General features: G+C 37.7%; 2 protein-coding genes across 3 annotated transcripts in view; one reads left to right on the forward strand and one right to left on the reverse strand.

Moving 5' to 3' along the window:
- The first annotated feature begins 2,243 nt into the window (after positions 1-2,243).
- On the forward strand, positions 2,244-11,098 carry LOC138006837 (sorting nexin-10B-like). Of its 2 annotated transcripts, none has more exons than XM_068853430.1 (5): positions 2,244-2,488; positions 3,740-3,820; positions 3,901-4,010; positions 5,961-6,065; positions 8,062-10,025. In XM_068853430.1, the coding sequence occupies exons 1-5, from the start codon at positions 2,384-2,386 to the stop codon at positions 8,420-8,422; spliced, it is 762 nt and encodes a 253-aa protein (XP_068709531.1). In that variant the 5' UTR covers positions 2,244-2,383; the 3' UTR covers positions 8,423-10,025. The 2 variants fall into 2 exon arrangements, with proteins under 2 accessions (XP_068709531.1, XP_068709532.1); XM_068853431.1 differs by lacking the exon at positions 2,244-2,488 and adding an exon at positions 3,220-3,421 and having other exon boundaries at positions 8,062-11,098.
- The window catches only part of LOC138006838 (nicotinamide/nicotinic acid mononucleotide adenylyltransferase 1-like), a 19,360-nt gene continuing 14,575 nt past the window's right edge, over positions 11,003-15,787 (reverse strand). Inside the window, exons 6-8 of the mRNA XM_068853432.1 lie at positions 14,737-14,838; positions 14,564-14,622; positions 11,003-13,426 (exon numbers count right to left, since the gene is read on the reverse strand). Of these exons, the coding sequence (XP_068709533.1) occupies positions 13,327-13,426; positions 14,564-14,622; positions 14,737-14,838 (261 nt within the window). The 3' untranslated portion in view covers positions 11,003-13,326. The remainder of the gene's footprint in view (positions 13,427-14,563; positions 14,623-14,736; positions 14,839-15,787) is intronic.

The following is a 15,787-nucleotide window of genomic DNA, read 5'->3' on the forward strand; positions in this document are numbered from 1 at the left end:
TTTTGCGTTTGTACGTGACTTGAGCTTGACTTTTTTTTCTATTAGCCATTTGAAGGGAAGACCTTCGTCAAGGTGAAGTTAGAAACTCAGGAACACGGAACGATTGGGTTATGACTCGGAAGAACCTAGCGCCCAAAAGCCGGAAAAACAAAGATGATCACATAACCCAGCATGAGCAGCCAGCGTTTCAAGAGTAATCTGAGCATTTCTGTTTACTTTTCAATGCCTGTGGCGACCAATTAGAGCAAATTCGCACCCCCCGTGATCGATTCCGACACGCCTTAGTCTTACAGTTTTTTTCACTTCGTCTGTCTGTCGCTGGACGTCTCTTTACGGTGGCCAATTTACATTTGACCTCGAACCCAAGTTATGTTTGATTTCCCTCCTTGTGGTCAAGAGAGAGACTGTGATTGGGGCTTGTCGCCTAACTGCGCCAATTAAATTGTTTCCCGGTCATGTTTTTACTCTCTTTTGCAACAAAGATTTTTAATGAGCTGAAAAAATGTCGAGGAAGAACCGCAGCGAATATTCTAGTTAGTCGGGAGTATCTTAACAGGTGGTCGTTACATAGGACAATACTGATAAAAGTCAAAACAAACAATGCTGTTGGTTCATCGAAACGCTAAGTCTGCCATAGGTATTTTTATATCTTTTAAGCGAAGTGACAAGTTGAGTGAAAAGGAAACATGCAACAGTTCTCTAAAGGCCGGGACACACTAGGCGATAAGTCGCTGCGACACGTAGCGGGGACAAGTCGCCGCAACAAATCGCCTTGTGTGACACGGTTAATTTCATGAAAATCATTGTTGCTGCGGCAGAATTTTGTCGCCGCGATCAGTCGCACGAATTCAAACCAGTTTGAATTCGTGCGACTAGTCGCAGCGACAAAATTAGTGAAAGCAGCGTTTTCGCATCGTGTGTACACTTCCCGCAACAAGTCGCTGCGACAAGATATAAATGAACCAATGAGAGAGCTTCATATGGTCAGCCATATTGAATTAGAAAACTAGTTCACATCCCCCCTCATACGAGATCACTGCGTGTGCTCCGAACAGGCGTCGTGTCGCAGCGACTTGTTCTGCAAGTAGTACACATGGAGCAACTTGTCGCAGAGACATGTCGCTGCGACTTGTCGCCTAGTGTGTCCCGGCCTTAATTCAAACGCGAGCGCGACCTTGGAGTTAAAACAGTGCATTAAAATAAATCTTTTTCATGGCCCAAATTTATAGTTGTCCTGCTTTTTATTGGTTTCTGAATCGTTTGTTTTCCCCTTTCGTTCCCTTTCCAGCCTAGTCAAAGCGTATAGCCGTCGACATTCCTGCTCTGATGGTTCAGTACAATTTATGTTTTGCGCGACTCGCCAATCTGCAGGCCATTTGATGTCAGATACCCTCCGCCAGTATTGCACGTTGTATTGGTTCACAGAAATATAAACGCTCCGCTTAAGGAAAAGATCCTCAATTCTCCCTCAAAACTGGCAGAAAGCCTTGGTTTGGTTTTAGAAGGGCTGGCTGGCGGAAACTTCACCCCCGAATTTCGTGGCCCTCTTGGCAAACGACAACTTCCCCTTTTAAGCGGAAGCGTGACCAATTTCAAGTGACCCTTTTTCGAAGAAAATGAGAAAAAAGGGAGAGCCTGGGTTTATGCTTAGTTTTTGACATCATACAAGAATCGTTTCCTGAAACGTGCATTTTAGGGCAGTTGACCACATTTTTTAGTGGCGGCCAATAAATTATCTATTTGTCCTTGAGCAAAAGCGAAACTGGAGATCTTGGTGGGAAAAAAGGATTTAACCTATTGACGGTCTATATTTCTCCAACTGGTCTGTCTTCGTTCGGAATTCATTGACAAAGTAAAGGTAGTGATGTCCGCTGGGAGCTTCGAAGACAAATATACTTCCCCTCTGCAAAGTTACCACACCGTTTGAAATCATTTATAGTTAGTTTAGTTATTTCAGAGCAAAGGTGCGCTCCAGCATGTGCCTATTTAGTGGGTGAACACAACCGTAGTTGTTTTTCATTTTTTTCCGTGCGACTTTTTTCATTATTGCTGACGAGGAAAATATCCTTTTTTAAAGCAGGTTAACTTGCTTATTTTTTTAAAGCGATCTGACCGTAACATCAAACAATCAAAACAAAACAAACAAAAATTGAACGGTGGTTTCTGATTCCTCCAGATTTAAGGACTTTGGGGGCATGGGAACTACATGACATAACCTTGGTTTGATTGGCTGTGAGCAGACCAGTTTCAGTTTGGGGATTTTTCTCGTCGAAACATCATGATTTTACTTTCCTGTTAGCGTTAAAGATCTTAAAGGCAGTGATTTCAGTGAGAAAATTGGTATAGGTTAAAGACCCTGGATCTTCTTACCTCTACTCGAGAAATGCCTCCGGCCCAGGGGGCATCGAAAGAAAACCAGCCTTGTGGATCTCTTGAAGATAACAAGAAGGCTCACTCAAAATCAGGGAGACAGCGCCGTTCGGCAAAGGTTGGTCTCAATTCGTTTGTTCTTTGTCCTCAGCAACCACAAAGGCTGATTCTGTTGTAAACAAACACTATAAATGGCAGTGGATAATCGAATAATTAAGATCAAGTATTTTACGAAGTTGTGTCAGTCCAAAATGACATTAGTCAGTGATAATTTTACTTTCGTTTGGAGAGATTTGCACGAGAAACGGCATTAAGGAGAGTAACATAACGAGAAAAGCGCAATTTTTTTAAAAGCTTATCTCATTTTCGATTTGAGGGGCTCTCATCTGACATGTCGCGTGACCTGTCACGTTACGAATTTACAGAATTTGTTTAAAAACGTAGGTATCACGTAATGCCTGCAAAATGTCTTTTTAAGACGCTTTTCATGACAAGCATTTCGAGATTTGTGTACTATGCTGCTAACTTGATTTTAGCCGAAGCCTTCCCCCTGTTTGATCGTGAAAATTACATTTCATGCATGCATGACCTGTCACGCTATGGGCGCAAAATCCTGACACGCGAATTATAAGTATCCGCTTCTCGAAGGACTGTCTTATGGTAAAAGCACTGTCGGTTGATTTGATATTTCTGCTACTTAAATGTATCATAGAAAATTGATTTCAACGACTTTTTTTCTTGTCTATTGTTTTGTTATTAAAATGAGGCTGAAAACTGAGTCACGGGACACTGTTTGACCTTTGTTCTGAATGCAGTCACATGACTAATCATGTGCCCACCTTGTGTTTTACTTGCGTCAGCCGTAAACAAACGTAAATAGTATTTCCGCTAGTTAGCGCCTTTGGAAGGGACGTCTTGCGTAACTCCACGGTGTCTTAAAATTGATGTCTTTCTGCTTTTATGGTTAACCCAGAGATATAGTTATTTCTTTTATAACGAAAATACTTTAATTTCCAAGAAAATGACGATAACGCCTGTAGAAGACTCCGAGGTTCGTAAGTTTTGCGTTATCGGTTGAAGGGAACTTTCTTGGCGCCCAGTTTGTGATGGATACAACGGCGCGTATTCGTTGATTCCTACAAATTCCTGATTATCGTTTATCAATGTTTCGAAGAATTTCTTGTATATATTGTTGTGTCACAAGAGTTCTAAATGCATACAGCTGAGAGATCTCTTTTCCAAACTCACAACAACTGTAGCTTACTTTGCTGGGGAATCAGTAACGTTGGCTTCATTATGACGTTTGAGTTGTAAAAGTAAGCTTATCTGTTAAAAAAATTAATGTTTTTTTTATTATTTGCACCTTTAGGTTGTGAAATTGGACGTAAAACAACCTAAACTACACAGCTGTAGAGGTAGCAAGTTTGTAGACTACGAGATCACGATCGAGGTAAGTCTGTCGTGTTTTGTCCACTTTTTTTTTCATTCTTGGTATTTAACCAGATCCTTTTCTTCCCTTTACTCCTTCAGACTAATAATAAAGCTTTCTACAAGAAATATTCCGCTGTCAGGAGGAGATACTCTGACTTTTGTTGGCTTAGAGCAAAGTTGTCAAGCACAGAGATCAATGGATTTGGAAGGTAAGCATGACTTACGATTTAGCCGGGTGAGCTAATATAAGTAGTCAAAGTTTTAAATATGTGAAAAAAAATCAGCAATGAGATTGTCGTGTTTGTAAGTGGTGCGCAGTTTTCGAAGAAATTTGAAGACGAAATCTTCGACATCACATCCAGAAGTTTCTGTCACTTCGGACATATGCCAACTTTACCCTTTGACCCGTGAATATTCCCGCTTTCTTCCGCATTATTTACTGGCACATACCACAAAGATGGTCAGGTATTAGCAATGGAGGCCTAACACACAAATTATTGAAATTCAGATAGGTTTAAGAGATTGTGTAGAAATTTATGAATTGGTACCTCGCTACTTTTCACACCAGTTGACGACATAAATCAGTATCACATGTTCTCATTTACTTGCAATAGCCATGGCAACAAAAAAAAAATTAATCTTGAGACTATCTGGGATCAAGTATAACATTAGGTAACATCCATCAAAGACAATTTTCCCTGTGCGGTGAAATTAAATGAAGTAACTTGACATCCTACTATAGAGTAAGTTGAAAACAATGAACAGACTCAGAAGGTTCAGAGCCTCAAGCCCACACCATATTCCTCACAGTACTAATTTTACAAGGAGGCGCCATGGCCTCATGGCTAGTGTGCTCGACTCCGGATTGAGTGGTCCGGGTTCAGGTCCTGGCTGGGGACATTGTGTTGTGTTCTTGGGAAAGAAACTTTACTCCCAGAGTGCCTTTCCATCCAGGTGTATAAATGGGTACCGGTGAAATGCTTGGGGTAAATGGACTGGCATCCCATCCATGGGGGAGTGAAAAATACTCCTAGGCGCTTCATGCCACAGAAACTGGGATAAGCTCCAGCTCTGATGGGCCACTTGGCCCGTAAACAGACTTTTTTTTACCAATTTTACAACCAACTTAACATTTCCCTTATCAGCTTGACTGAAATGGCAAGTAGTCAAAATCCTCAAACCTTAAGAAGTCTTTTTATTGAGATGCTAAACATAACCCACTGAGAGGCAAGGCTAACCATTTTATAATACTGTATAATTATTGGTGCTCATACCCATGTACCGGTACACTAGATCTTTGGCAAAACACCAAAGCCTTGTTACTTTCTGAACTGAATGTCTATCATCTCAGTTCTGTATCAGATAACCAGATTTTCCTTAATTAATGCTTCTTAGTTCAGTGAGGGTTGGGAATATTTTTTCCCGGTTCAAAATTTCTTAATCCAGTTCAATTTCGATTTTCCTTTGATTCAGATGATAATAATAATAATAATAATAATAATAATAATAATAATAATAATAATAATAATAATAATATTAATGAATATTAGAAAATGAAAAAAAATCAGAATTGAACTGGTTTGAAATTTCCTAAACCAAGAAAAAAAATTGAATCACAACACATGTAAAAGACTTGAACATTATTGTTGTGAGGCTTTGGTGGGTGTTGATTCTAATGTGCTGCTTCAATTAAAGACAGAACACCTTCACCTCTTCTCTCTTGTTTAAACTGGTGGGTTCATTGAACAAGACCCAGAAAATGTAGCCTTCCGATATTTCCTAGTACTGGATCCCTGGCAAGTCCTCGCAAAATGCTTGTTTTTTTGTGAACCCTGAACCAAAAACAACAGTGTGACTTGATCATGCTTTCATCCTCTAGACTTGCTTGCACATGCAAAAACATGAATTGATCATGCGTATGTTGTTCCACTGGTGTCTTGTTGTGAGAGCAAAGTGATACCCATTCAGCAACATTGAGGCGCAGTGACTTAAGAGAAAACGGCACATCGTTTTGGAGGATCTCTTCTACCTTTCATCTTTGACCCACACTTAAAATAATGTTATATACATTTCTTTCTTTCATTCATTATTCAAAAGCAGTTGCTTTCAGGTGTGATGGATGTCACATATTTAAAAACCTATTTTTGTCTTTCACACAGTGGGGACAGGGGTATACCACAGCTTCCACCAAAGAGTTATTTCAGTCGATTTAACAAGGAAGTTGTTGATTCAAGACGGCGAGGACTCAAAGAATTTTTGACAGAGTGAGTTTTCTTGTTTTCTCACCCAAGTTTATTAGAACAAAATTAATGTTATTATATTTCTAAATACCGGTACTTTAAGTTCATTGTCCTCCTGGTGAAGGCTGAATAAATGACCCTTTTCATATATTTTTCCCTTAATTTGATTCTTTCTCCGAATCACAGCAATGTATGGAGAAATACCAGGGCGCGACGAAAGTGCTGTCCGATAGCCCGGGGCTACTGGAATGACTTGTCGGGCTAGCGTTTTCTTATCGTAGCTTGCCCGACGGGCAAGCACCGTTGGTTTCTCTTTTCTGATGATAAATTGAGCTTTTATACCACAAAGTGTGTAGCAGAAGCTCCTGAGAGAAAATGATAACGTTATGAGGCCAAATTATCGTAGCGTGACAACGTTTTGCGCCGCATTTTAGTTGCGTCCGTAAATAACGTCATGACTTTTTCTGCTTACATAGCGACCGAAATATATTTTTGAAATGACAATCTTTGCCGACTGACAGCGTGCAGTGCGAGACAATCAGTCTAATTAAATTCCAGCCAAGTCACGGTGCAGTGGATTTTCTCGGAAATTTAGGTGCGTTTCGTTGGGAAACTATTGTTATTGCGCATACATTCTGCGCATCTCGAGATAATCTGGTTTCCTACCGTTGATGCTTACTAATACAGGGATGGTATTGCGCGACTTAAAACTATCCGGAAAAAGTAGATCTTAGTAAATACTCTTGGTATCCAAAAAGAAAATTGCGGGTAACCAGGCATTTTTGAGAAATAATTAAGATTCAGTTTGAGAAAAAAACGCCATACATTGCTTTGTATTTTAAAGATTTTTACAAATATTATTCATGAATTATCTTTGAAAAATGGGTGATTACCCCCAATTTTCTTTTTGGATTTCCATAACACTTGTTAAGATCTACATTTCCTGCATAATCATGAAACAGGGCAAAAATACCCTTAAATAGTAGGCACCGTCCTTAAATACATCTGATTATTGTTTATGAACAATTTAATGTCGGGCTAGCTCGTCAGACCTTCGGGCTAGTAACCTCAAGTAACAGCTTGCCCGAAGGGCAACCTCATCTTTTCATTTTCGTCTCACCCTGAATACACACAGCATGATTTTTTCAAAAATAAAAAAAAATGTTCCAGATCACAAGGAAAAGTGAGATGAAAAATATGGCAGCAGAGGGAGGGAAAAAAAGCTGTTTTGGCCAGTTGTCATAAAATAATATTGCTTTCATTAAATTTATTGAATCAGATGCAACGATTTGAAGTTAGTCAATACCATTTAACTGCACAAAATTTGGCTATATTTTAATAGTCATCCCAGGGCCTTTTGTGGTCATACTGACAATCCTTTTATGTTAAATGCAAACTGAGGAAGAATGCTTAGTTATTGATAGCCCAGACTGATATTTCAAGAACATACATTAATTGTGGTAGTATTGACTGAGTTGCTAAAGATAATTAAAATGGAAGGCTCTCAGGAAGTTGAAAAGCCAATTTTTCAAGGGTTAACCCTTGGTGAGATTGATGAAGGGTTAATGCTTGGATTGTCAGCTTTTCAACTTCCTCCCAATGATGGATAATGTACTTTTATCATCTTAAGAAGACACTCCTAAATTCTAGTGTTTCAAACACCTACTGACAAAGCACCATCTTTATTTTTTTGTAACCCCATTGCCTGATGTTTCATCAACTAGAGCAAAGAGTGTCTTTAGAAGCTCAGCAGGATGACACTTGCATAGTCCAGTTTTGACACTTGCAAAAAGCAGCATACAGCTGATTCCAGCTGGCTGTAAGCTGTACTCCAAAGTTGTACATCGACTGTACAGCGGCAGCCAGAGGCACCGTAGTGCGCTTTCGGTTCAACCTTGTTGAGCTGCGTCATTGCTGTACTTGCAACGGCAATTAGCATGACACTTCTGTATTATTATAGTCAAGAACTTCCTTCATCAATAATTAAATTTTAAATTCTTCATTTCACTTTTCTTTGCAGGATTGTAAAGTTTAATTACTTCCTATCTTTTGCTGGACTTCACTTATTCTTACAAACTCAGCTTTCAATTGAGGAGATTGATGGATTTCTTCAAGGCAAGTACGGGGAGAATGCAACAGTTGAGGAAGTGATTCATAGCCAAGAACTTGCGGGAGAAAGTGAGGTGAACAAAGCTGAAAATACATGTTCAAATGACAAATGTACTGTGATGTCATCTACTAACTGGGACATTACATCATCACCTGAAGATGACAGAGGTTCCATTAAATCTTTATCTGGAAGTTACAATAGCATGGACAGTTTATCAGGCCCTCTCTCCAGTTCTTTAGAAAGCTGCAATTTCTATAGTGTGTACAGATAATTAGCTGTAACTTTTTTGGATGTGGCTTTAGTATGAGAGAGAGAGAGAATTACGTAAAATGAAAAAGTGTATTGTCACACCCTCTGTCATGAATATTCTCATACATTGGTCAAATCCAAAAATATTACAGCATTAATTTGTCATTCATTCAACATATTCTCAGAGCTGTTAAAAAAGACTTGATATACATGTAGAGGTATAGTTCACATTATTCGCAGCTGTTACATGTAAGAAGTCCTTGACTAAAATTTGCCCTAAATTAACAAGACATCACTGGTCCAATGATATCAAACAGTTTTGTTTTAGTGATCAAACTGGAATCAAAAGCAGCAAAATATTTTGAAAGAAATATCAAGTAATCTTGTTTTCTACATACATCAAATGTAACATCAAGCTTAAAACTAAGATATTGAGAGGATACTTTGACTACTCTTCAGTGCAGGAAGAGGTTATAACAATATTATCGTTATTCTGTGCTTTAGGTGGGAAAAAAATTAACTAAATATTTAACTTTGATGAAAATGAATATTACTGCTAACAGAAACACCAGGTTTTATGAAGCTAATGCGCTTTTGCCCTTTTATGAAATTAAGGATTCAACTGCAATTTTAAAATTTTTTTCAGTGCCCGTTCTTGTATTAATACCTTTTGCAGAATGGAACTTAGATCAGGTCAAAAGAAGCCTTTGAGCATTTCTACATTTTTATAAATTCTACCATATTATCAAATCAAATGAAGTCCAAAATTAAGCTATACCTGAAAACCTCTGTCAGTAGTAAAGGCACAGATGAAAATATTCTTTCCAGTGGTACACAAACAAGTAATAACACCTTGATATGGTTAGAGGTAGTGTGGGCCCAGTTTCTGCAGTGCACAAGGACAAAAAGGGGAATTGCTTGCCAGGCAAGGGAATGGGAGACCTTGACACGTAATTAATTTTTGCCTGAAAGCTTCAGCAAACTTTTAACCGTAATTCTCATAAAATAACTTGAGACATGTTATCATGTACATTGGACACAAAATTTATGCTGTACCACTTCTACCCTCGCCCAACCAATGTTGATTCTTGTTGACCCTGGAGTAATCATCTACCTCTAAACTCAACATTGGATGGCAAGAGGGGATGGGTTACCGGTAGGTGTTTTTCTGCTAGTAGCTGAATTACATTCCATTAGGGAAAGGTGTTTCCACAATATTATTTTTGACCAGTTTTAAATTTTATTTTATTATAAGGCAATTGCCTTGATAACAAACTGTATATCGACAAGGCTTGTAATTTAAAGTACCATTAAATTAACTGTATAAATTTGCACCTGCCAAGTAATTGTAAAAAGTGGAGGAGGAGGGCTAGCCTAACTGGCATCTAACAAAGTGTGACGAAGATAAGTTACCAAACAATGTAATGAAAGTGGGGTTACTTTTGTAGTAGAGGATTGCCATGATAGTTAGTGTCAATATTTTTAATGTTAATATTAATATTATATTATTTTGTGGTTGTACATACTTCCAGAAAATGAATAATTAAAAATTTTACTAATTTATTCCATAAGTTAGATTACTTAATTAAGGGAGTTCCAGAAACAACAAAGGAAATAGCAAGGTTACAAAATTGGTGTAAGGGTTACAAAATAGTTGTGCTCGTGCAGCACACATATCATGTCTGTTTTATTGTTCTTTTCTGTGAGGTTGTTTAAGGGGACATATTTTTGGGATGAGAGTCTATGTACATGTAGAATTTCTCAACCCATTGACGAGTAAAATCTATGAGGGGTCACTCCTAGGAGCAACCTCGTCCCCAGGGTCTCTCTTCTTCCCAAGGAAGAGAAGAACAGAGACCCTGGGGATGAGGTTGTCCTAGGAGATGGTTTAACAAATCTATAAAGTGGTACTATGATAAAAAAATCGCTTCCTTTCTTTTCTTCAGATTTTGAGAGTGTGTTTGCTTAACACCTGCCTGGCAAAATTTTGAGCTTTGATTTTTATCCAATGGCTGTTTACTTTGACAAAAAGTTCCGGATCTCATGGTCTGCCATTACTCACATTGAAAACTGACTGACTGAACCTCAGAGGGTTGGATCTAGGGAAACGTGACATCATTCACTCAATAGCTTAAAATTTCAGCGTGAAAACGCAGTTTATTTTGTATGCAAAACACAAGTTTAAAAATCTGAAAGCCCGAAACTCCCATGCTGCATATTAATCCAGTTGCATACAAACCCATTGCTTTCTTAAACTAGCGAGTCTTTGACGTCATTTTCTCCTCGATCCAGCTCTCTCAAGATTTTAGAGTTAGTAATGGTGGACCATTAAATAAGAAACTTCCAGTTCAAATAAACAAGTGTATTTTTAAAATCAAGGCTTTAAAACTTGGGTAACTTAGTTTTAGTTAACAGTTTTGAAATCCAAAGGAAACAAGATTTGATTTTTTGATCATAGTACCACTTTAAGGATCAACGTACTGAACCCAATAGCTCATTCTTATCATACATGAACAAGATCATTGGAATAATAACAACACTTCATATAATGCAAAGTTCCAAACTTTACTATACCACTGTCATTTTTGCGGGGATCCTGTAAGGTCCAAAAACAGTTTTATTTCTTGTCACAATACAAAATTATTGTCAGTATTTAAACAATATATTTGATACCATTAAAATATTCTTAAATGACGTATTTGTGACATCAGTGTATTTGATATTCCTTAATTAGCTTACCCAAACACAGCCCTTTTAATAGCACTCATAATCTGGCAACAAACAAAAAATCAGACCATCTCTGCTCTCTATGCAAGCTTACCATTGGTGGTTTCAAGCAATCACAGCAGCAGGGCAAAAACTATTATAAATTATTATTGTAATACTGTGAAGCAGATAAGTAAATAATAATTTATTATTATATTGGTACTTGTATCGCAATACCCAAAGTTGCAGCCTTATTAGAGAGGGATCTGTAGAATCATTAACAATGTCTTTTCAGGGCCTTCTAAAGAGAAAGCAAGCCAGGGGAAATATCAAAGGCAAAGTCTTTAAAAAATGAAAAAAAGCTTGTGGGAAAGAAAATGTTTAAGCTTTATATAAGGCTAGTTTTCACAAGCGATGCAAGCAGATGAACAAGCAACACACAAACACAAACTTGTTAATTAGTGCATATTGCTCCAACAAAAGGCACCAGTTATCAAAATGTCACCAAGTTTTCTCTTAGTGACACATACTGAAATCTGCCTGCATCTAATTAGAGGCATTTCTGAACATAACTGCCATAACTGTGTCCCAAGTGAAAACTAAGCCTTACAGTAAAAAATGCTGAAGCCCAGCTCAGATTTCAGGAAGGGATGTACATGTTAGTTTTTGATGTTGAATAACCATGGTACATGTTCTCCCACAAAAAGTGCTACCACTAAGCGATAGGGTACTTCCGTACATGGGAGTTGTTTTCTATGTATGGGTGAACAGCATGCCACAAAGACTGGCTTTGAAATCGCAGGAAAATCACCTGGGAAATGTCCATACATATGAAGACGCACTATAAAAGAGGTAGCTTCATGCTCTGATTTTGTTCAAATTCATTCAATTCATCCAAGATGGCCATCAACAAACAGCAACAGAGGCTGAGAGAGAATGGGATTAGAAGGGAAAAAACCACAGATAACATATTACAGACACATTGCTGTTAGCTTTTTTATTACACAAATTATCACAGAGCTCTGTATGCCACTATGGTTGATTGACATTAAGTGATCATGCCCATGTGCCTAAGGCATAAAGCCTTTCATAGTGCGTCTTTGTGTTTAAGAATGGCTGAGGACGAGGGCCGACCGCTGACTGTCTTTTTATCTTTTGCTCATGCAACCTACAGTTTAGTCAAAGAACACATGTTGGGATGTTTTACTTGGTGTGCATTGATTGACCATATTCCAGAACAGAAATACATGGAATAGAAGTTAGAAATCCTTTGTTTTTACGGTGCATAACATCACCGGATAAATCACTATCCATGGGATAGTGGAATTGGTTTTGCGTTGACTTAATTAAATTAAATTAATGTGCACTGGATAGTGATTTACCCAGTGGATAGCACTATCCATCGTTTGAACAACTGCGAGGTGTGAACGAGATAGAGGATATTACTTTGCTCACTCGTGAGAGATACTTTCAGTGCGAAAAGATAAAATTTGTATCCCCAAGCGGCCATGTAATGTTCTGTTTATTATATAGATATTGATGAAATGTCCAGATTTAAAACAACTTGTTTTACTCATTTTCAAAATGATGAAAAAGTGGTCACCAACCGCTAAAACATGCATGTTGTGTAACATGAAACAAGATATGAAAGTTATGAAAAACAAATCATGATAATGTAAAATTTTGCAATACAAAATTAATGTTAATGTAGTAGAGAAGAATTATATTGAAGCACAAAAGTATCTTACAATGAAGACAAAGTTCGTGTTTTATTGGCTGATCGTGTTCGTTACCATGACGACACCTATATTCTCACATGTGGAAGATAAAAATGATATGTTCACTGCGTGCTGTGAAGATATGATTTTTTAGCAAAAGAAGAAATCCTGGTATTTCATCAATATCTATATAATAAAAAGTTTTAATCTTGTAGGCTAGCTGAATGTAAAGTTTGGCAAAATAAATTATTTCCAAATTTTCTGTTTGTACGCTAATAGCTTTTCCCTAATAATTTGTAACACAAGGAGAATAATAATGGACATCTGGTTAAACAGTCCATTTTATTCTACTCAAACTTGTTGAAAAACTATTTATAAAAAACTAACGTTAATATTATTGTCAATGACTATTAACTTATCAGTATACATGTCATTGCTATCAGCTGTATGTCTAAACATTCCAGGGATTTGTAACAACGAACAAAATCATTAACATTAAGCCTTAACTCTTGGATTTAACATAGAGATTGTTTTCTTTTATGTATTCAATGACAGGATCTGGAATCAAATACTTTACGCTTTCTTCTCTCCTTAACGCTCTCCTTGAAAGAAAAAACAAACAAAAAAAAGAATCACAGATGTTACTTGTAGATCTGAAGTACTGGTGAAGAAGGATCAAGAATGCAACTTGTCAAAAATTCCTTGCTGCCTACCCATTACCCAAAATTAATTTAGGAACCAAATTTTTAGAAGAACCCTACAAAGTCAGACTATGACAACAATTCATGTTCAATCATTGACCAGGAAGCTTAAATGCCACAAGTACATCCATGGCATTGATCATCATCATTATCATCATCATCATCATCGAGTGCCATATCTACTACATTTACAGTAGTAGGTCAGCTATCATGGATCACCAGCTTTTCCCATCTTCTGCTCTTCTTACACATCTATCATCATAAGTGTGCCCTGGCCATTCATCCATGGCATAATTGTCTTAAAACAAGAGGCTACGGGTAGCCTACACTTTGTTCAAAGGATTTTTAGCCGACTTACTTTAAGTTCACAGTATTTCAGTGGGTTCTTTTTTATGTTACAATATCTTGGTAAATATCCAGTTTCAATTCCGTAATTCGAATTCCACAGTCCATATTCCGTGACCCAACAATAGGGTTAAGTGCAATCTTAGATTATAGTTGTTTACATTTAAAACTGTTGTTAAAAGCATTGATTCCAATCAAAACCTGAAAACAGATGCTTTGCAAGTCTCTATGATGATATTTTAAAATATTTAATACTTTTTCTTCACAATACTGGGAGAATTATAAAATTACGCAATCTGTTAGAGTCATACGATAAACCGGATGTTGCATTGTGTGCAATGAAAACACAAAAACTTGTTTCCGGTCAAGCACGCAATTCTTTAATACATATTTCCCCATTAATCTGTCACATAGTCTTTCGTGGTTTAGTGGTCATCGCGATTGCCTCTGAAGGATTCAAGAGATACCGAGTTCGAATTCCACTTCAACTGCCTTCTACAAGACAGAGAAATCTTACACATGTATGCGAAGCCAGAGCGGGGCCCGAAAAAAATAGTCTAAAGCCCAAAAACGGTGTCGAATCCTATACTTTGTTCTTCAAACAAAGTAATAATATAATTTACTTGCTGGTAAAACCAATATGTTAAAAAAATTTAACAAACATTTAATTTAGTATGCTACCATTTTAATTACCTTATTTTGGTAGCACTGACATCATTTGAAATCCACTCAGTGACAATGTGAATATTATTCTGATGAATGTGAAACAAAACAGTGAAAAAATTGAGAAATGTCAATGATAAAATTACCTTATTTTTCCATTACTTTGTGAAAAAACAAAAACACTAAAATTGTTTTTCACTTACTTTATATTTTGTGAGAACATCTGATTCATAGATGAAAGATTCTGGATTGGATCCTACTCTTGAGATAACAACAAGGCCAAAGTTGCCTATGATATCCTCAATCTGCAAGTTACACGTACATGTGATGAATAATCTTAATTGAATGAATAGAACAGTCAATGGCAACATGTAATGATGGCACTGTTTATGCCTTAGCAGTGGTCCTGCTATGACAGGTGTGATTCACAGATAAAACACCAAGCCTGGGTTGCTGGAAGCATGTTCAGTGCGAACCAGCATTAAACACCATGGAACCATGTACACTACATGAATTACGTTGTGCACATTGTCAGTCATGACAAAGCTTATCCAACCAAAAAGGCATTATTTATAAAACCGGATCGCTCAATCGCTCCCATGCATATTGAGTGTGGACAAAAGTGAATTTCATCCTCGAGAAATCTTTCGCAGGAAGACCTAATCAAGAAAATGCTTAATCGGTCAACATTTCAACAGGTTCTGCAGCAGCAATTCCCGCATTTACGCAAAAAACGCACCAGAGCCAACTCTCAAGCCCATGTGGCCAACCAGACCAGAAGTAGCAGCTAATGTGATGGAAAGAGTATAAGCAATGATGATGATGATGATGAAACCTACATGTATAGGTTTTGATACCTCTTAACCTTGAAACGGTTAGTCAGGGGTTTCAATAGCTTTTGCAGTAGATGACCGGGCTAATCAATGTAAGCGGCGGTCACTCTTATCATTTACAAGGGTTTGAGTGAAAATCAAGGCAGAGTAGCAGGCGGTGAGAGACAACTTTCTGACAAACAGACGGCGGTATACCGCTGGTGACCGGCTCCTAATGAAACCTCTGTTAGTGCTAACCAGGCTTTGAGAAACCGGCTCCTGTTCTACATGAAGCTTAATTAATCCATTGACCCCTGTCCTCAGGCATTTGAGGTGTCAATGGGTAAAGCAGTCAAAAACTATATCCCTCCATTAATGGGGATTGTTACCCATTTGACTGCTGAACTGCCCCCACTTGATAAGTACACTGTAACATTGTCTG

The sequence above is a fragment of the Montipora foliosa genome, chromosome 6 (genome assembly GCF_036669935.1).
Source record: "Montipora foliosa isolate CH-2021 chromosome 6, ASM3666993v2, whole genome shotgun sequence".
Taxonomy (NCBI): Eukaryota; Metazoa; Cnidaria; class Anthozoa; order Scleractinia; family Acroporidae; genus Montipora; species Montipora foliosa.

Excerpts from the sequence above, each read along its gene's own strand:
- LOC138006837 (XM_068853430.1), top strand. The coding sequence starts at position 2,384 with ATGCCTCCGGCCCAGGGGGCATCGAAAGAAAACCAGCCTTGTGGATCT. Across the intron at positions 2,489-3,739 it reads GACAGCGCCGTTCGGCAAAG|GTTGTGAAATTGGACGTAAA; the intron begins GTTGGTCTCAAT and ends TTGCACCTTTAG. Across the intron at positions 4,011-5,960 it reads GAGATCAATGGATTTGGAAG|TGGGGACAGGGGTATACCAC; the intron begins GTAAGCATGACT and ends TCTTTCACACAG.